The 20067-nt window shown below is 35.1% G+C and overlaps 5 protein-coding genes across 5 annotated transcripts; all 5 read right to left on the reverse strand.

Moving 5' to 3' along the window:
• Positions 1–261: 261 nt before the first annotated feature.
• On the reverse strand, positions 262–5030 carry LOC111697185 (uncharacterized). Its single transcript, XM_023467092.1, has 8 exons — positions 4568–5030; positions 3883–3965; positions 3459–3520; positions 3274–3378; positions 2899–3085; positions 2522–2612; positions 1186–1301; positions 262–499 (listed from the first exon to the last, which is right to left on the reverse strand). Exons 1-8 carry the CDS (start codon positions 4889–4891, stop codon positions 382–384), a joined length of 1086 nt encoding a protein of 361 aa, XP_023322860.1. The 5' UTR covers positions 4892–5030; the 3' UTR covers positions 262–381.
• A 105-nt stretch (positions 5031–5135) lies between these two features.
• Positions 5136–9005, reverse strand: LOC111697163 (protoheme IX farnesyltransferase, mitochondrial). Its single transcript, XM_023467071.1, has 7 exons — positions 8334–9005; positions 7850–8034; positions 7455–7545; positions 6774–6924; positions 6571–6678; positions 6178–6349; positions 5136–5333 (listed from the first exon to the last, which is right to left on the reverse strand). The coding sequence occupies exons 1-7, from the start codon at positions 8973–8975 to the stop codon at positions 5186–5188; spliced, it is 1497 nt and encodes a 498-aa protein (XP_023322839.1). The 5' UTR covers positions 8976–9005; the 3' UTR covers positions 5136–5185.
• LOC111697203 (pseudouridine-5'-phosphatase-like) lies at positions 8990–10946 on the reverse strand. Its single transcript, XM_023467113.1, has 4 exons — positions 10849–10946; positions 9980–10273; positions 9493–9670; positions 8990–9337 (listed from the first exon to the last, which is right to left on the reverse strand). The coding sequence occupies exons 1-4, from the start codon at positions 10927–10929 to the stop codon at positions 9195–9197; spliced, it is 696 nt and encodes a 231-aa protein (XP_023322881.1). The 5' UTR covers positions 10930–10946; the 3' UTR covers positions 8990–9194.
• Positions 10934–14376, reverse strand: LOC111697174 (tRNA pseudouridine synthase A-like). Its single transcript, XM_023467080.1, has 7 exons — positions 13871–14376; positions 13400–13488; positions 12986–13080; positions 12540–12614; positions 12075–12165; positions 11559–11666; positions 10934–11242 (listed from the first exon to the last, which is right to left on the reverse strand). The coding sequence occupies exons 1-7, from the start codon at positions 14357–14359 to the stop codon at positions 10951–10953; spliced, it is 1239 nt and encodes a 412-aa protein (XP_023322848.1). The 5' UTR covers positions 14360–14376; the 3' UTR covers positions 10934–10950.
• Positions 14370–20062, reverse strand: LOC111697155 (twinkle protein, mitochondrial). Its single transcript, XM_023467059.1, has 9 exons — positions 19951–20062; positions 19526–19715; positions 18653–18728; positions 18383–18600; positions 17475–17780; positions 15876–16856; positions 15420–15558; positions 15098–15142; positions 14370–14798 (listed from the first exon to the last, which is right to left on the reverse strand). Exons 1-9 carry the CDS (start codon positions 19994–19996, stop codon positions 14655–14657), a joined length of 2145 nt encoding a protein of 714 aa, XP_023322827.1. The 5' UTR covers positions 19997–20062; the 3' UTR covers positions 14370–14654.
• Positions 20063–20067: the final 5 nt, after the last annotated feature.

Here is a 20067-nt window from a genome sequence, read left to right on the forward strand (position 1 = left end):
TTGTAATATCTCTTTCAATATTAATAGCAGCCGGTTCTATTTTTGAATGTAGACTCATATAATTTGTTAGGAGCAGGATATGAAGTCAGATTGTCGATATCTCTTTCCGGAGTCTTGGAACCTCTGAAAAGTGACCTCCGTCGGCTCCGATNACAATCTGACTTCATATCCTGCTCCTAACAAATTATATGAGTCTACATTCAAAAATAGAACCGGCTGCTATTAATATTGAAAGAGATATTACAAAATGTCTTACTTGACACGGGTTCTTTTATTTACAATAACATAAATATATATTTTTGTATATATAGATTTACAAATCTACTTTTTTTTCTAGCAATAGGTTCATTAATCTAATTATGGGTGTATTCTTCGACCGGTTTAAAGACTCCTTTGCAGATTATCAAAGAGCTTGACGAGCTCAGTGGCAACCCTGCTCTTGGCGGAGCTGCTGAGGTGAAGCTTCCTGGACTTGTCCGGCTCCTTCCAGTCCTCATACCTGGCACACACATGACATTAAAGGGATTGTAAACGAAGTTTTGAGAGACTCTTCAAACCCGTTAATTCTGTGAGGAATTCAGAACATTTTGGGATATTTTCGTTAATAAAAGAGTCGCATGTTTTCAGTATTCATATTCATTCATATTTTTACTCAACTACTGATTGGTTGGCCCATTACGAATTGTAAATAAATAGATGGATGTACACTGTACAGTGTACATTTTAAACAAAACAATGATTATAAATCATGAATAAGGTAAGGAGGGGGTGAAAAAGTATAAGGGAAAGGGTGGGTACTCAGCGGAAGGGTTTTAACAGAGGGTAACATACAATATTAGAATCATGTTTATGAATTACAGGGTGAAGAAGATAGCAAAGACTAAGTTTATCCACATAAAAAACAGTTATTTTTTTTACAGATATAACTTCCATAACTATCTAAATAGTTTTTGAAGATTTTTCTTTTAAACAGTTTTGCAGATTTAGTTTCTTTAAGCTCTAATTCAATCGAATTCCAAAATTTTGGAAATAAAGCAGAAGGAAAATATTCTAGCGTTTTAAAAAAAACCCGCTCAATTTTATATGATTTTGTTCTATTTGGTTCAAACATAAAAACAATCAAAACAGAGAGAGAATAATTGACATAAATACAAATAAAATCGTGGACTTGTGAAAAAAACCTACTTATGAACTAATGGCTCCCTGTTTGGGTTCCCCTTGACTCCGTAGAGGTGAAGGTTTAGCTGCTCTCCGGTCTCCTTCTTGTTAAACTCTTCAATCCAGGCGTTAACCTTCCTCACCTTAACAGTTTTTAGTTAGCTCACGCGTCATGTGTTCAAATTAAGTGATCAAAGCTGAAAACTTTAGAATTGTGGATATCGAGATCAATGCTTGATCTCCTCTTTTTATTAATCTGCAGATTAATTTGATCTTACATTGATATCAAGGAAAGTGTATAAACTGCAACGAGCGGGGTAAGGCAGGCGGCCTTAAGCCACAACATTTTCCCCTCCCATGCCTCATATCATCTTTTTTGTTTTCTTGCAGCCAAGAGCCACAATCGTACGGCGGGTTTTCCATGCCACAGCATTTGAGTCTTCCAGCTGTTATTACGTTTTTAAATGATAAACTTAGGGCATCGAAACAGCAATTTTTAAAAATCCTGTTTCATTTCGCGAAAGATGATACTTTTAAGAAATTTCCGAAGTTTATTAAAGATCATTGAATTGTGTGTTCAGTTTATAAACTGCTTTACATTTTACACAGAAAATTTGACATCATTTACGCATTGTGGGGACCGAGACAAATTCTTTGTGGTAGGCTGAAGAGTAAGAAAAGATGAAAGCTATCACAAAATTAACTGTCATTACCTAAGCGGTACAGATTTCCACCAAAAAATTCTATTTTGCAATTTTCTCGTTAAATAGTAAACATTTTCGGTTATAGGCGCCCTTAGAACTTTAAGAGTATGGAGCATCATTTTTAATGTTCAAAATGTTTTCAAAAGTAAGCCTTTTCAGAGAAAATATTGAATTTATTTTTGGGGAAAATAAGTTTAGCAGTTTATGATAAAAGGAATCGAGTATTTCAATTTAAAACTTAAATATAAAGTTCTTTGTCTTTCGCATAACGTCGCTGGATTTAAAAAATTACAATTATAATGCCCTAAATTTATTATTTAAAAACGTAATAACTGCCGGAAGACTCAAATGCTGTGGCATGGAAGACCGTACGATTGTGGCTCATGGCTACCGGAAGACAAAAAAGATAATATGTGGCATGGAAGGGGAAAATGTTGTGGCTTATAGTCCCCCGCTCCTGCCACCAGTGCAGTGCAGAGTGTCGGTGGCAGAACAACCAATCATAAGCCAGCAATTTTGGAATTTAGCGCAACTGAGAGAGATTTTATCAACACAAACATGGTTATTAAGTATGAAGTATCAATCAGAATTTGGAAATTATGTTTTATTGTCTCTTAATATGTAATTATTAGATTTAAGTGGATTGGTGTAAAATATACCTTTTCTAGTTTATTCTGGAATGGTCTGAGAGAGCTATCACAATACTTCGGAGCATATAGAATAGAGGATATCACTATTCGACTAGGAACCCTAAAATGTAAATATTTACATATCTTTTATTTAATGCTCTATATAAATACAATGGCATCAAGCCATCTTTTAGTGTTAATTAATTTAAGAATTTTAATATATAAATCAAAATATTACATTTCTTATTTTTGAGAATCCCGATTCTTACAATAAGTTACACGTTAGAACATGTTGCATCTATTACCCGGGCTACCCCTTAATCAAATAACATGGGAATGGGATCGGTAATAAGGAGATAAACCCGCCCCCCGTTTTAATGAGGAAATATGTTTTTCCTAAATAATACTTGTGATTGTTGCGCAGACTATGATTTCGAACCGATTGTATGAATGCCTTGAAGTCGATAATGACCCTCTCAGCGCTCTCTGAGGAGGAGATGTTGTTGACTCCGCAGGCGAGCAGGATGTCCATAGGGTTGGTTATTTTGTCATACTGACGGAGGAAGGACTCATGCACGTCGTGGATTTGTCCTCCTGAACATCTTTGGATTTTTAATATTTTGTCATGTTGATTTATAAGCAGGAGTAAACATGTTTTTTAACAGTTCCCACATCCTTGCATTTTACAACAATCAAAACTTAATTAAAAAAATATAAATAAAAATTTTAACGTAAAAAATGTTGGAATGTATAATTTATCCAAAGACTTAACTACATATTACCTATGATGCAATCAAAGTCTATGTGTGAATTGGGTTTATATGTTCTTTCTTTCCAAAGGTTGTGAAGTGTACTGCTCCCCAGGACAATATTGATTCTTCCGTTGTCTACAATACAATCATTTTTTTAGGGGGAAGGGGGGGAGGGGGGCATTAAAGGCATTTTTACTATTAGATTAAAAACATACCTCTGTTATTATTGAGATGACGCTTGTTACACATGGGGCAATCATACTCACGAGAATCATACCTAAACAGACACACTAAAATTAATCTAATACAAGGGAGTGGGCATAGTGATAAGCGACTGTTTAGGTAACAATCTATTATGTCTTTCTGAAATTTCGTCACTGATTGTACAAAAAATTTCGTCATTCAATGGAAGCATAATTCAAATACATTAGAACCCATAACTTTAACATCTACATAGGACATTTTGTAGATTTTTAAAGAAATGTTAAGACGTCCGATCCTTAAACGGATCTTTTAGCATTTTGTCCCAAATTCAGTTGAAAGACATCAATGATTTTCAAATGTCCATGATATTCATCACTCACTCAATCAATCGATTTGACTGGGGGGGAAGAGAGAGGGGGGGGGCATGGGGAGGACCTCATTATTATTTGCTGTGATGATATGTGAGGATGTCGAACTTCAAATATTTCATTGCTACAAATCTTACACTCTGCACAGTCCTGAAAAAAAGATTAAAAAAAAAATACAGAAAAACTATTATTAAAAAATGCACTTAAAACTTAAAAGTTTAATAAATCTATTTCACTCTATTCTATAAAACACCGGAGTTCATTTTTTTTAATAGTTACACTATAATTTATGGTTAATATATTTAATTCTACGATTCAAAACCGCGTGTTTATAATTCGATTCTGACTCAGCCTCATATATCTAGATAAATCCTAAACCTTAATCTATAGTAAATTGTTAAAAACAATAATAAACGTAATTTGAAGTGACCCCAATATGCTCAGATGGCATTGCCCGATGTACAACAGTATCTTTAGACGCTTCGTCCAATCAAGAATGAATTAGATATACATTTATTTTTTCCATTAAATGGTTTATTTTCATTTGTGGTTTCTCAGCATAACTTGCGCATTCTTGCTAAAAGAAACAATAGATAAATTATCAGAAATAAACTCTTTTAGAGTAAAACAACGACGTTGTATTCCACATTTTGATCAAATTAACGTTAAAATTACGCTTACAGTCCATTAAAGAAAAACTTTTTTGATGTCAATTTCGTAGATTCCTTAAATTCATGAAAGTGGGTGTATACCTTAGTTTTAAATAGTAATCTGGGCGAGGGCGTAGAACCGTCTGCGTTCGTACGTCCTAACGGCGATGGGAATGGCGGTGTATAAGAACTTCCGGTACTTCGTCGGCTGTACATGGCCCTCTTCGGCGGCGGGGTTGAGAGATCAGGAAGCGTGAATGTATCCACTGATGATTTTCCGTCCCTTGGCGGGGAGATGGGTCGTATCTTTTTGGCCGACTTGACGGGCGGTTCGAGAGAAGATCTCTTCTGTAATCCTAATGGTGCTATTCCTGAACGCTTCATCTCAAATCCCTGGAAACCGAAAGATTTACGCTTTTCCTCCATTTTCCTTTATTTCATATCTGAAAATTTATTTAATTCATAGGTGCCATATTACATTATTCCTCAGACTAATTCTTTATGTTGTAATTTATTTAGACATAACTCTAACACAGGAAGTATGAATTATTTGTATTAAATTAAGGAATCTAAGAACAAAAAATCAGTATTTCTTGCAAAGAAATTACATAATTTGATTTAAATCTTAAAATTATGTCAAACAAACAAGTTTAAGAAATTATTCATTGCGTTGAATTTTAACAATATTTTATTGAATCAGACATTGAAACAAAATTGGATCTATGCAATGATGACCGGCGTTGTTGTAGCTGTATCCTCGGTAAAACTCTTTTTGCTGATCCACATTAAGGTCATGAGGAGAGGAAGGTGAACCAGGGTGAATCGGAAAAGTTTTCGTGACGAACTACTGTCCGCTTTTTCGTAAAATCTAAAATATGTAATAGTTTGGTTCAATAAGGAGTAGCCCGAAAATGTATTTATTTGGAACTTAATGGTTGATTGTCAGCTGTTGAGTTGAGTTAGGTTACTATATTTATTTTATCCGTCTCAAAGAATGTTGCCTTTTAAAACCATGCTTACCTGAAGCTCCCTGTATGATTTTGCCAGTTCTTAAATTGCTGCTATTTTGGCACCGGTATTTTATTTTATTAATCTTTGCCGATATAGTTTATTGTTGTTTTCGTCTACACATTTATTAAAATCAGAAAATCAAAATGTACATATCGTTGATATATATATAAACTTTATTCTTAATGGTTCCTGCACTTTTTGATCAATAAATAGATTTGAATAATAATAATATTTATTTTATAAATAAAAGTGCTAGATGGTTAATTTTCCCCTAGAAAAGTTCTAGAACTAGACAGTGAATGAAATTAATAGCGAGTAAAAAGAAGACTATATAAAAGAGTGACTTGCAATTGCAACTAAGGATTGCACTCAAAGAGTAGTCAGGCATTTGTCCAGGGGGGCTCAATTTTTTTTTCTTCCCAGGGGGCTCAGCACCCATTGGGGCCAGAAAACCCCCTGAAATACAAAGATTTCACTGGTCCAGGGGTGGTTTAGCCAAAGACTTCACTGGTCCAATGTGGGCTTAGCTCCAATTGCCCCCCCCCCCTTGACTACGCCTCTGACTGAACTGAATAGTTACATTTAAGTCATTAAAAGTAAATAGATAGTTACTACTTGCTAGAACGAAACTAAGCAGTTAATTGTAAGTTAGAAATATACTAGATAGATAATGGTGTGTTAGAAATGTACTAAATAATTACTTGTAAGCTAGAAAGGTGAGATATAGGTTGAGGATTAGTGAATCAGCGGCAAAGGCCCACGTGGTGAGGTCCAGTAATGGCGCTGCAGTACAAATTCCGATACATGCCGCAGAGTAGCGCAGTGCAACACGCCGGCAGAGGTCAGGGTGAGTCACACTCATCATACGGTATCCTGGACAGCAGAATATCAGATGTCGGATAAAAAACACTGATCAGTGGTCCAAAACGTTCATTTTGTAATCCTTAATCTTTGCATTACATAATAGCAACCAACTTTAATATTCTAATCCTTGTCTCGTTGCAACCTGATTTTCTGATACTTATATCTTTGTAACCTGATCTAACTTTCTCATCCATTTCTTTCAACCAATTTTTAAGAATATATTTTCCTACCCGCTTTGGAGTAATCAGGCCGGAGGTTCCAGGATAGTGAGTTAAAATGTGGGAACTGCCACGCAAACAATATTCCAGCTAAAACAAACGCTCCAGGCTCCAACCCTCCTAAATATTGCTAAAATCCACAAAAAATACAACAACAAAAAATCAGTATGAAGAATTATAAAGACCCTTAAATTTTTTACAAAAAAAAATCTGACCTGTAGCCGCTGACCAGCCTATTAAGGGCGGGATAGCACCCACTACACTACCAACCCAGGTATTGATTATGCTGACCCTCTTAAGAGGAGTGTAAACACAGGTATAGAGAACCAGGTTAAACACAGACAGGGCAGCAGCTATTCCATTCACCTGATACAAATTCAAAATTATCATTCCGCTTTTTTTAGGAAATGAAATAAAATATATTTTGTTCATTTTTTCAACTTTTATAAAAAGGATTTTCAGGGATCATTCAGCTCTTGAGAACCCCCCCCCCCCCCCCCCGGGAAAAGAGCAATGAAAAAAAATCGTTCAGGATTTCCAAGAAACTTTTTTTTTGGTGGGGGGCAAAAAATATATACCTTTAATATGTAAGAGGGGGGGGAGGAATAATTACCTCGGACTAAAAAATTGCATTGACGTTTAAAAGAAATCTACATTTAGTTAATAAAATGCATAATAATCTTGATGAAAAAGTTAACAGTAAGATCTGAAATCAAAAAGAATAAAAATGTACAACTTCATTTTTAAACAAAGAAAAAAATACTGTCAACAATTCATCATCAGGTTGATCATAAAAGTATTTCTTTTCCATGGATTAGTAATTTTATTGCAATCCCCCCCCCCCCCACCGGGAGACCAAAATTTTAACTTAGCCAAAAATCAAACCATGTTACTACCTGAGAGTATAAGAGCACAGTGCCTACTCCGGCTGTTGCAAGAGCAAAGGAAAAAGCATGAAAAGAGCTAACACATCCTCGAACCAATACCCTAGGATAATACATCCTGATTTTATGTGTTTTTTTCATTATGCTTATGTTTAAACTATTCTCAGTGCTCCCAGTAGAGCATGTAAGAGAATTTCACACGAGGTCAATATGTACGAACTTCAAACAAATCATAATTTAAGTACATCTTTTTGGGGTCGACTTTTTTATCTTTTATTTTTTCTTGCTTTTGGCGTTTCTGTTTCCTTGTTTACAATATTTTTTTTTTTTGGTTGGTGCTCTTTTAGCCCCAAAGCCATTAAAAAAACATGGACATTAAAGGTTGGGCAGTTTTAAAATGGTCTCACCTATTTTTGGTTCTGTTCATTTGGCTGTCGAAGGGAACTTCTAATATTTGATTAATAGTGTTGGCGGCAGCACTGGCCATAGCAGTACCAATAGTTGCACACACTGCTGTATGAAAACTGAAAACACCGGGGGCCATGGCATATCCAGCCGTAGCGGTCATACACACCAACAGGGTTAACCTCGCCTGAAAACAAATTGAAAATTTGAAAATATCCCTTTGAGACAAAATTTTAAGTTTTGCAGGAGAAAAATTTGACATGAAATAGCAAAATTTATCTTCCCGTTTGATACTTTTTACCCAAAAGTTCTTTCTATTACTCATTCATCCAGTTTCCCCATTTAACGATAAAAACCCTGACATATTTTTGGCTCTGTGCGAAAAATTTTCTATATACGGGGGAAATTTTATATTTAAGGAGGGGGAGGAGCAGATTTGTCAAGAAACAAATAAATCCCTCCAGATATAAGTTTTTTATTATTTACCTTGGACAACATCAAATATTGATTTGGAAGAGAAGCTAATTCAAGCTTGGTCGGAGTCCACTCGAATTCAACTTCCGGTTTTTGTCGGAGGCCCTGCACACTTTCAACCCTAATATTCTCGAAATCTGAATCTGTAAACACTGATCTTTGCACCTCCCCCTCGGACACTTTTGCGGAAAGGATTGGATCGGGTTTCTTCTTAAAATTTAGTTTTAATGCTTCAAAGGTTTTACTATGTTTGATCGCATCCTGAATGTATTTTATCTTTTGCTGCGTCAATGTTTTCGGAGTTATGTCTCCACATTTCTCCAGGTCGTTCAATTCATCCGAGAAAACTATATCTGTAGTGTCTATAACCTGTTTGTACTTTTTAATAAAAAGTACTGGCGGCGTATCGAACTGAAGGTCGAAGACGACTCCCCGCACTGGATTAGCGACAGTGTTCCCGTTGTGATACGAGATTTGGAGTTTGTCGTCTTTACCGTTGGGACTCTGAACTTTGGGATTAGGATTGCTTCCATAGTGTCGACAGGAAATTGATGAAACTAATTTAGTAAACCCAGAACAACCCAGGGATAGGCGGGGCACTGACAGAGCAACTTCCGGTCTTTGAAGAACCGGAAGTAAACGGAGAACAGACATCACAATGGCATTCTTTCTAAAATTATATAAACTTAACAAATGTAAAATGATTTTATCAATTAGACTAAACTCCGACTAGACGAATACAAATAAATGCAATATGTTTCACATAAAATACAGAAGCACCATTAGTTTCACGAGTATAAATATCATATAAAAAATGAGTAGAAAAGTCCATATAAGAAAAATTATACTAAACAAAAAATAATAAATCCTAACTCAGGATTTGTACTCTGGAAGTTCAAATTCCGCTGGGAGGAATTGTTCTAATGACGGAATAACTTTAGTTACTCCGGTAGGAATATATTCCGGGGTAGAGAACATTCTGGAGTCTGGAACCATAACACATTTCATCCCAGCACCTTAAAAAGGTTTTAAATGTTTTTAGATTGGTTATTTATTTAGAACACAATGATAACATGCATTATACTTTAATATGAGAGAGAGAGAAAACAAGAAAATGTATACATTTTAAATCTAGAGGTCATTAAAATTTTCTTTAGATGTCTGAACTTACTGAGCGCTGCTTTGACCCCTGCCGGACTATCCTCGAATACAAGACAGTTCTCCAGGTGTAAAGGAGGACTGGAGAACCTTGAGGAACAGACCAGGAATATATCAGGACTAGGTTTACCATGCTTCACCTCAGGATCGTCGGATCCGTTCACAACATGGAGAAACTTTTTAAACAGCTCCTAAATAATAAATTCCTTTAAATAAACATCAATATTGATAATTAAAAAACTTAAATAATAAATATCCAATTACAGGGGACATAAAACCCAAACCGCGATTTAGACCATTTCTATCACACAGTGTTACAAATGAATAATAAACCCGACTTGGAACTAATGTCTCCTGAATAAGCGTTTGGTATAACTGATTGATAATTGTTTCGAAGTCTTAAATGGATCTTTAAAATAATTTTTTGTTCAACATAATATAAAAAGATAAAAAACTGAATTGAATCGTCATCTTTGATTATATAAAAAAAAGGAAACTACCTGGTGATTTCTAGTTTTAACTAAATAACTATCCCTAGGACTGGAAGTAGCAAGAGCAATTGGAACTCCTGATTCAGCCAGATGGTTTATCAATCTCTCAGCTCCTGGAAGAAGTTTCGCTCCAGGGAACAATGTTTCCTGTATCTCTACGGTCTCACGGATATACTGTTCTGGAGATATTGGCAGCTGAAGATCTGAGATAACTTTTCTCGCGAGATCCATTCTCGGTAAACCCATCTGCTGAACCTTGAGGTTCCATGTATACTCTACAGGGGATCCATGCTTCTCTGCAACCTGAACCCACGAGCATTATCAATGACTGAGAATAAAATCTAACAAACTAACAATCAAGCCTTGTTATCTAACAACACGTGTAAGCTAATAAGATATTTCCTTTGTAAAATCAAGATTATATAAGCCAGGAAAGTTATTTCAGAGGTTAACGCATCTTTTGTACTTAATTTAAAATTGTCAAAATTAAATGCTTTTATCCTCCTAGGATACTAAACAAACACTGATGCATCTATTCTTTTTTACAAATTCCGCACAGAGAGAACTAGTTTCAATATGTGTACAGAGTATACGCAACTGAAATTAACTTTCCTTGCATTATAACCTTGGGTAAAATCAAACTTTCATGTAATATAAATCATTTTGAAGAAAAAAACAATTATTTTGTAGAGGGATGCATAAAAAACGCATTTATGCTTAATACTTCATAATACAGCCCCCTTCAATCACAATGAAATGGGATAATGGGTCCTTATTTCTTGAACCAAAAATATATTTTGCATACACTCCAATAACTATGGTTGTGGTTCTTTGAGAATGGTAAAATAGATTTTTTTTTACAAGTTTTGAATATTAACCTGAACAGTTGCTGCGGTATACAGGGGTTCAGTGTCAAGGATGAGCCCGTCCATATCGAACAACACGTGACTGATGTACATCTTGCTGAAAAAATGTAAAATTTATTCATCCTCCTCATCCTCATCAACTTTAACCCCATTCTTGCCCTGTTCTCGTTCAACATTAGCCTTCGCTATGGCTAACGGCGACTGTCGACCGTCCTCCTCGAAATGTCGGGGTTCGAACTTATGCATCGGTAGAACCGCCATCCATTCGAACATGCTTTTTGTTTCAATCTCTGTTTGGAAAATGTCGGCAAAGACGATGTCCTGCTTGAAGGTCTCAACTTGATCCTCCACCTTCTCCCAGGAGAGGGTGTCGTGGATTCCGTCGGAACCGTACCTCTTGTTATACCTGGAAATAAATGCTAGTTTAGACAGAATATTTGATAATATAAATATCCCTCATCTAGTACTAAACCTAGACCTGGAGCACTAAGTATATATATTCTAGGCATATTTACCTATCATAGTGTACCTCCTCTAGTACTAAACCTAGACCTGGAGCACTAGGTATATATATTCTAGGTATATTTACCTATCATAGTGTACCTCCTCTAGTACTAAACCTAGACCTGGAGCACTAGGTATATATATTCTAGGCAGTGTACCTCCTCTAGTACTAAACCTAGACCTGGAGCACTAGGTATATATATTCTAGGTATATTTACCTATCATAGTGTACCTCCTCTAGTACTAGACCTAGACCTGGAGCTCTAGGTATATCTATTCTATCCATCCCCCAGGTCTGCTCAAGGGCTGCTAGGTCTGTATGCCCTCTGTTCAAGTCAACAAGTATAAAAAGTGAAATGTAGTTTTTTCATATAATCCCGCAAACAAATGTTTAATAATGAAATTCACAAAATAATGAATTCACAAAAATCCTAAACATTGAAAGAAGGTCAGGAGTCATAATTTAATTTAGTAAGAATTAACAATGATTGTTTTTATGATACATTTATACAAACAAAAGAAATAGTTTAAGACTGAGAGTTGGAGAAAATCAACATTTGAATGTCCTGTTATTCTTTTACTTTATTTCTAAAATTGGACTTTTTTGATAAAAAAGTAAAAGAGACTATAAGAAAAAAATATTTAATATGGGTTCAAAATAACAATATTAACAAGATCTAAACTAACTGTTTTTTATCACGTGCTCTGCGATTTTTATTATTTTATTGACATGCCTAACGATTCCCAAGGCCATCCCAATCATTTTCCTGATTTGGTGAAGCATAAAACTTTGTCCTTTCACACGGATTATACACCATTCATAACCTGAAACATGGAGGAAAAATCAGTCAAATTATAAACCAATAAAAGGCTGGTTACCCCCTCCCCCCACACAAAACCAAAATTATCTCAAAATAAATCTAATACTAACATCTTTATTTCAGTTTAAAATAAGAGAAGAAAAATTTTCCTTCCACGAAATATTATTGAAATATTGTAAAAATATTGAAAAAAATATTAAAAAGTTTTATTTAGAAAAATGACAAATAAGAGAAAAAAATAACCAAACAGAAAAGCAGGAAAATAATAGATTTTTTGTTCAATCACTGATTCGTCCTCAACTATTCTCTTTCAATCTTTAACAGAGATTTTTTTTTGTTTTAATTATTTTTAAAGTAAATCTGTTGAGAGAAACTTACCATCTTTTATAAAAGGTTCTCCACATTCAAACTCATGAATGAAGCGCTGTGATGAGGGTTCTAATGGTAGCTTCCCTAGATATTAAAACTTGAAAATATAATGGACATTCAATTTTGACATGAAAAGGGATTTTTACTGTTTGTGCCAAACCAAACTAAAATTATGGGTTCTTCGATATAGATTTGTGTTTATTTCCCAAAGAAACTTTACCAAGAGGCAATTTTAAGAATGTAAAGTTTTCAAATGTTAATTTAAGTTTAATGGTTGCGAGAGAAACTATTCCTGCATTGGAGTATGTGTTGTGACATGCACTGGACTGCGGCAACAGGTAAACGAGTGAAGTGCTCGCGTATTTGGGAAAGTTTCTCTTGGGAAGAAATGCACTTTGGAGGTTGCCACTAATTAATTTAATAAGAACATTGGCACTTAGTTAGTGTAGCCGTACCTGAAGTGTAATTATGAAAGTATCGAGATCCAATAAACTCTTTGAGAACTGAATTCACATTAGCGATTGTGTCAGGTTCACACCGCCAATCCTCACTGCAATCCCAAGCCGTTAAAAAACATTAAAGGTAAGATCTATCCATAAAACAGACCCTTGATGAACAGTCAAAAGTTGATGAACTATCAAGACTAAGTTAAACCAGTTCTATTAAACTTAAACCGGCGATTGAACCGATTTTATTAACTAAATCGAGGCAAATTTTTCAAAAAACATATTTATGCAAATTACAAATTCAGCAGGTGATTTTGTTTGCAAATTCATGAGTATAATTCGCAGATTTGTGACGGTAGGACCAAGATCGGGATAAAAAAATACTAACTCTGAAATAACAATATTAACGGTTTGAGATTTTTCCTGATAATCTCCGTGGCCGGAGAGAAGGCAAAGGTTGGAAGAACATAAAGGTAGGTTCGGGCATCAGCTGCAGATTTACAGTTGAAATTCTGAACTCAGCTCAATCTCATAATTTTATATAAATACATTTATTTTAATGCCTTAGATTCTGTTAGAGGGGGCTATGAGCGAAGTTTTAAAGGACTGCAGAAATGGCAATGCCCCATCCATAACGGCACCCTAAAAAATTCTTCTGACTGGAAATGTGAAAGATATTTAAAGGTTTACGAGTGTTTAATTTGATATTTCTTCTATGTTTTCCTGCAGTAGTAGATTTGCGAAAATTTCTTCAGACAAAGCTTTTAAGGGTACTGTTGTGAAATAGGCATTGTCATTTTTAAATGGCGGGTCACTTGGACTTACGCTTACAGTTCCTTTAGAAAAACAATAATTTTAAAAATAAGCTATTTATTTAAATGATTTGATGGGTTCCTTTGTGACTCGAACTACAGCTTGTAGCTTTATATCAGTGGGCAGCTCCGCGTTGACCTTCTCCACCATCCCCTCTTCCTCCGCCATTTTCAAGGACACAACCATCTTTAGTGCCGACACGCCCTTATCCGTCCTAGAGGCACGCTGGAAAAATCCTTTCTGCGGGATTTCCTCCCATTCAGGGTCTATAATCCCAGCTCGGGATAGAGCGGCCAGAAATTCACCTTCGATGGTTTTAAACCCTGCATTCCGTTGCATGCCTATATAATCCTTTCCGGAAAAGGAAATCATTGCCGCCATTTTCTTGGCTTTCTTCCATTTGTATTCCGGCCGTTTTTCACTCTCAGCTAGCCGACCGTTTGCCGTTTTAACGTTCTCCTCTTCAACTTTAGGAGTAGTCAAATTTATTTCACTCATTGTTGATAAATAAAACTGTAACTGGTTTCTCGATCTAATAAAACTAGTGTTTTGAAAAAGTGTCCGGATCATATCATTCTAATCTGAAATGTAAAAAATACTACCCGTTAAACAACTAGTCTTTCGATTTTATGTAAGAAAATAAGTATCAAGGTTTCATTTGATTGTAAGATTTGTCTCACAGCCATGTTGACTTACAAGCCATGAATGGCACATAGTATAAAAAATCATAGTTAATATGGAGAAGAGTGCTAATGCTACCCTGTGGACTAATATGCATGGTAAAAAATGCAATTCAAATGATTTCTGGTTTACACACAAGCTTGATTTAATATTTGTTTCTATTTTGTTGAGATTAAGGCTGATTTCAAGATTGTGTAAAGAATGTTGTTGGTTTGAGACGAGCTTGCCGCTTGAACTGGTCGGCGACCTTCTTGGAGAAGGTTAATGTTGGTTTGTTGAAGGTTAGAGGTATACTACCCAGGTCACCGGCATACCGGTTCTTTACAACCTTAACACAAACGAAGCTTATAACTTTTAAATTGACAGAAAAACTTCTAAATCAGTTCAAATCTCTGATTGGTCACATTTCCGAAACTTTGAAGCTTTTTTCAGCATGAAAAAAAATCATTAGGAGTGTTTTTAAACATAAAAAATTTTCAACTGTCAATTTTTCTTTTTTACACGCGTTCTGACACACCTCATTTCAATGATTCATTTGAAAAAGCTATTTTATCTTTTATTATGAATGATGTATTTGACAAATCATGTAAGCTTGATTATTGAATTCAGTAATATTTCACTGGTTACCTGAACAGATTTCTTTTTGAAAAAGGATTGTTGACTTTGTTCCTCCTACAAATTTAAAATTCAAGAATAATGTACTGAAACTCTAATTCAAGAATAATGTACTGAAACTCTAATTAATTCAAGAATAATGTACTGAAACTCTAATTCAAGAATAATGTACTGAAACTCTAATTTTCAAATAAAAACATTGCTTTTTAAAATTAACATTTTTATTTAAAATAAATTACTTAGAAGCACCAACATACAGTATTATTGTATTCTTGTTTCAAAACGGCAACAATTGTCACGTAAATATTTCTGATTTATTTAAATTAAACTTTTCCTGAAGCAGAAGAACGTTGTCCGCCTCCTGGGTAGCTTTAGCCCCGCCGAATATAGAGTTTGTGGTGAGCACCTCCTCATCCTCCTTCCGGGGGTGGATCACCAGGCTCACGTGACAGTTGTGCGCAGTCGCAAACCGTCTTATTAATAAAAATTTTAGTTAATTGATTATTTATAAAAACGAAAAAAAAATTGAATTGATAATCTTTGTTTAAACTAGAAATCTTAGTAATCTTTGACCCGAAGGTTTTAAAAAAAATAAATATGTCTTGTAAAGAACCAAATTGCATACCCTTTTTTTGTCTCCTCTGGGACAACACTGTGATAACATTTAACAAACATTGCACCCAAAAAATGCCGCAAAACAACATTTAGATAAACAAAATGTGTCACAAAGTGAAGTCTCACACCTGCCGAAAAATCGCAGAATGAGCCCCGTGTTTAAAAAGTGTCTGACCTAAAAAGCTCAACGGCTGAGTCCTGCGCTTGGAACCTGTCATATCCAGCTCCTGTCCCGAGCATGAACTGCATGTTGTCCACGATCACGTGGGAGATGTCGTGTACGTAAACAGCGTGAGACATCGCCTCGTTTACCCTCGTGATATCCTGGGACCCGTGGAAGTCTGTCAAGAAGAGTGGGAGCTTGCTGAACCTGTCTCCGACCTTGTTAAACTCTGAGATCTCTTCATCCAGGTTGATTAAGCTGAACTGCTTTAGCATCATCTTCAACAGCCTCGTGTTTTTAACCTCGAAGCTGCACCACAGCGTGTTCACTCCCTCCATGCAAAGATCAAGAGAATACTCGGATAAAAACGTGGTTTTCCCCGAACCCGTCCTACCAGAGAATATGGTTAACTCACCGCGACGGAACCCACCAAGGATCGAGTTCAACGGATCGAATCTTTTCCACTTTGTTCCCATCAGTTCGTCCGACTGGATGAACTCCAGGTATACACTATCCCTTAGGTTCTCAAAGTTTGTAAGGAACTGGTGATAAATACTCTTGGCCGAGCTCAATGCCTCGTCTACACACACTCTCTGTCTGACGGCATTAAATGGATTTGGGTATTCGCTCGATACCAAGCGACATTTTTTCTCGTCGATTTTCTGCGCGAAAAGTTTTGAGTTCTGCACGCCTTGAACATCATTGTTTAACCATATAAAGATCGTCTCGAACTCATCAAGGAAGGGAATATGATCAGGATACAGGTTGCTTGAGTCTGGAAGCGCTATTACGGGTATATCCGTCCTACTGGAGAGGATAACTGAGTCAAGGACGGAGCTGACTAGAATACAAGAACTACAGTTCTTAGTTTGAGGTACTCCATGTAGGAAAGGTATGATACTGTTTAGATGGGTGTGCGGAAGATGGGTTTCGACAACCTCCTTCTCCTCCAGGTGGACTTTACGAAGTCCGATAATATTTCCATCTGTAAATCTAATAATTAAATAATATTGTATATTTTTAATGATTAAATTTTTACAATTAAACAGGGAACTACTCATATTTTGTTGTAAAAATAGACATCACAGAACCATACGGTTCTTATTTGATGTATTTATATTTGTAATCAATGTTTCTTGCAGCGTTTCGGATCCGGATCCGGTCGGATCCGTATCATTTGGTCGGATCCGGATCCGGATCCGTATCAGGAAACGTTGATATGGATCCGGGTAGCGCCAAAAATTAACCAAAACCATGGAATAAATAAATCAAAATGGTTCGTAAATGTATTATTTACATGACGAAAATTTTTCAAAATTATCTTTAATAATTTAATGTTTACATTTATATAATAGTAATGACGACATTTTTAACTTTAGGATTACTATAGTTTATAAATTATAACCTTGCATAACATTTAATAGGGAAAATCCGATTCACAGAATCAAAAGTTACCTCGGATCCGGATCCGGATCCGTATCAGAGTCAGGATCCGGATCCATCATCACGGATGCGGATCCGCGGATCCGGATCCGAATCAAAATGATATGGATCCGAAACACTGGTTTCTTGGGATATTTTTTATGTCAGACCTTAGCACATTGATATTACCTTATTGGAAAATATATTTCAGTAAGATCTTCGTTCACTCGAGCATCAAACTTGGAGAAATCTTTGATTTCAAAATCTCGCCTCAGAAGTTTCAGATTTCTCAACAACTCTTTGAACTGTTGCGAACTAATATCCTGAATAGGGTTCAGGTTTTGGAGAAGGTTCTGACAGGATTGAGGTAGGGTTGGATTAATCCTCTGCAGTTTAGGATAGGGAAGTGAGAGATCAGATCGTTTGGTGTTTCTATTTTTTATCCAGGTAGTGATGAGATGTTCAAACTCTAACCAGGTCCCAGTTATTCCAAACCTTAAACAAGAAATTATATGAAAAAAATTTAAATTCAAAAGTTAAACGAAAGAAATTGATGACTCGTCTCAAACTCTAATTTACTTATCCTTATATTATACCAGCCTTATGTATATACCTATGTTAAAAAATCTTATTTTGTAAAATAAATATTCAAAGTTTGTAGATTAAGAAAATCCCGAATTCGAGGTTTGATCGACTTTTTATATGATTTTGTCAAAGAAATGGAACGAACGGATTGAGCTTGTAGTTTTACTGTCTCTAAAATATTTGTTTGCAACAAAAAACAAACAGTTAAAAATCAACAATTTGATCGCGTTTTTGTCTGGGTATGGCGGTCTGGGGGGTTCATAACGGGACCTCTTTTTCAGATTTCTTTTCTAATAGTTCTAATGGCATCATAATCCAGATCTCAGTAGCGGAATGTCGAGAAATAAATTTTGTAAAAGAATTTTAATCAATTTTTCACAAGACAGATTCAAAATCTGAATTAAAATGGATCCATTCACTTTATTATCAAGGGCGTATACAGGGGGAGATTATATGGTGATAATGATAATCTCTTCATACCGAACTATAAACCCTGATATCTCTCCTCATACCTAGGAATAACGAATCCTCCGGTCTTCTTATTAACGAACACCAAGCTAGTGGAGATATCCTCAGGTGGAACGGATTGCTTCAGGCTGTTTTCTAGTATTCTATTCGGAACCTGCACCTGGAGACATGCATGGGACTCCTGGTAGCTCAGCCCACGGAGTCTGAAGAACTTCTTAAAGTAAAACAAGTTCAGACCTGGCTCAGGGGGTATCTCTGCTTCCTACAAAAATGAGAAATTAAACAAGGTTTGGATTAAAAATTATATGTCTTACCTTTGTAAAAGATCTTCTATGATGGTTAGAACTGGATTTAATATTTAATAAATTTATCTGGTTCACTAGACTAGTCCTAAATACAAAATATGTTCAGTAAAATCTGGTTCACTAGACTAGTTCTAGATACAAAATATGTTAAATAAATTAATCTGGTTCACTAGACTAGTCCTAAATACAAAATATGATTAATAAATTTATCTGGTTCACTAGACTAGTTCTAGATACAAAATATGTTTAATAAATTAATCTGGTTCACTAGATTAGTCCTAAATACAAAATATGTTTAATAAATTTATCTGGTTCACTAGACTAGTCCTAAATACAAAATATGTTCAATAAAATCTGGTTCACTAGACTAGTTCTAGACACAAAATATGTTAAATAAATCTATCTGGTTCACTAGATTAGTCCTAAATACAAATGAAATTTTAAGATAATGGAATTTCAAGAAATGAGAATTTAAGATAATGGAATTTAAAGAAATAAGAATTTAAGATAATGGAATTTGAAGCAATCGGAATTTATGACAATGGAATTTAAAGAAATAAGAATTAAAGATAATAGAATTTAAAGAAATGAGAATTTAAGATAATGAAATTTAAAGAAATAAGAATTTCAGATAATGGAATTTGAAGCAATGGGAATTTACGAAAATGGAATTTAAAGAAATAAGAATTAAAGATAATGGAATTTTAAGCAATGAGAATTTAAGATAACGGAAATTAAAGAAATGAGAATTTAAGATAATGGAATTTAAAGAAACAAGAACTTCAGATAATGGAATTTAAAGAAATCAGAATTGAAGATAATAGAATTGTAAGAAATAAGAATTTAAGATAATGGAATTTAAAGAAACTCAATTGTAAATACCTTGAGTGATGTGAGCGTGGTGTCTCCCTGCCTTGAGGGGGACGTGTACATAATGAAAAAGTCCGTGTACATGATGGACGAGTGAGTGTACATGTTGAGTAAAAGATGTGTGTAACAAGGTTCAGGTTTGAATAGGTTGGAATTTGATTTCCAGGTTCCCGCATTCTTACTGGACTAGAACTCTTATTTCCTGAACGAAAAAAAGACTGTTAATGGTTTTGAGTCGGCAACAACAAGGAAAAAATTTCCTGACTAGCTAACCAAACATTTACATTATTTTTTGTTAAGTTTCCAAATTTATGCTAAAAAACCATCCTGAATCATATTGTGATTCAAATTTACTAATAAAACCATCCTGAATCATATTGTGATTCAAATTTACTGATAAAATATTATTAATTGATGCATGCAATTAACACCGATACCTGTAAATTTATTAGAAACTTGTGCAAGAAGCCGAGATGTTCTCATCGCAACATCATTGCTACGTATGACCTGAAACTTGAAAGTAGTAAAGTGCAGGGGATGTACACTACTAACCT

The sequence above is a fragment of the Eurytemora carolleeae genome, unplaced genomic scaffold (assembly GCF_000591075.1).
Source record: "Eurytemora carolleeae unplaced genomic scaffold, Eaff_2.0 scaffold65, whole genome shotgun sequence".
Classification (NCBI taxonomy): Eukaryota; Metazoa; Arthropoda; class Copepoda; order Calanoida; family Temoridae; genus Eurytemora; species Eurytemora carolleeae.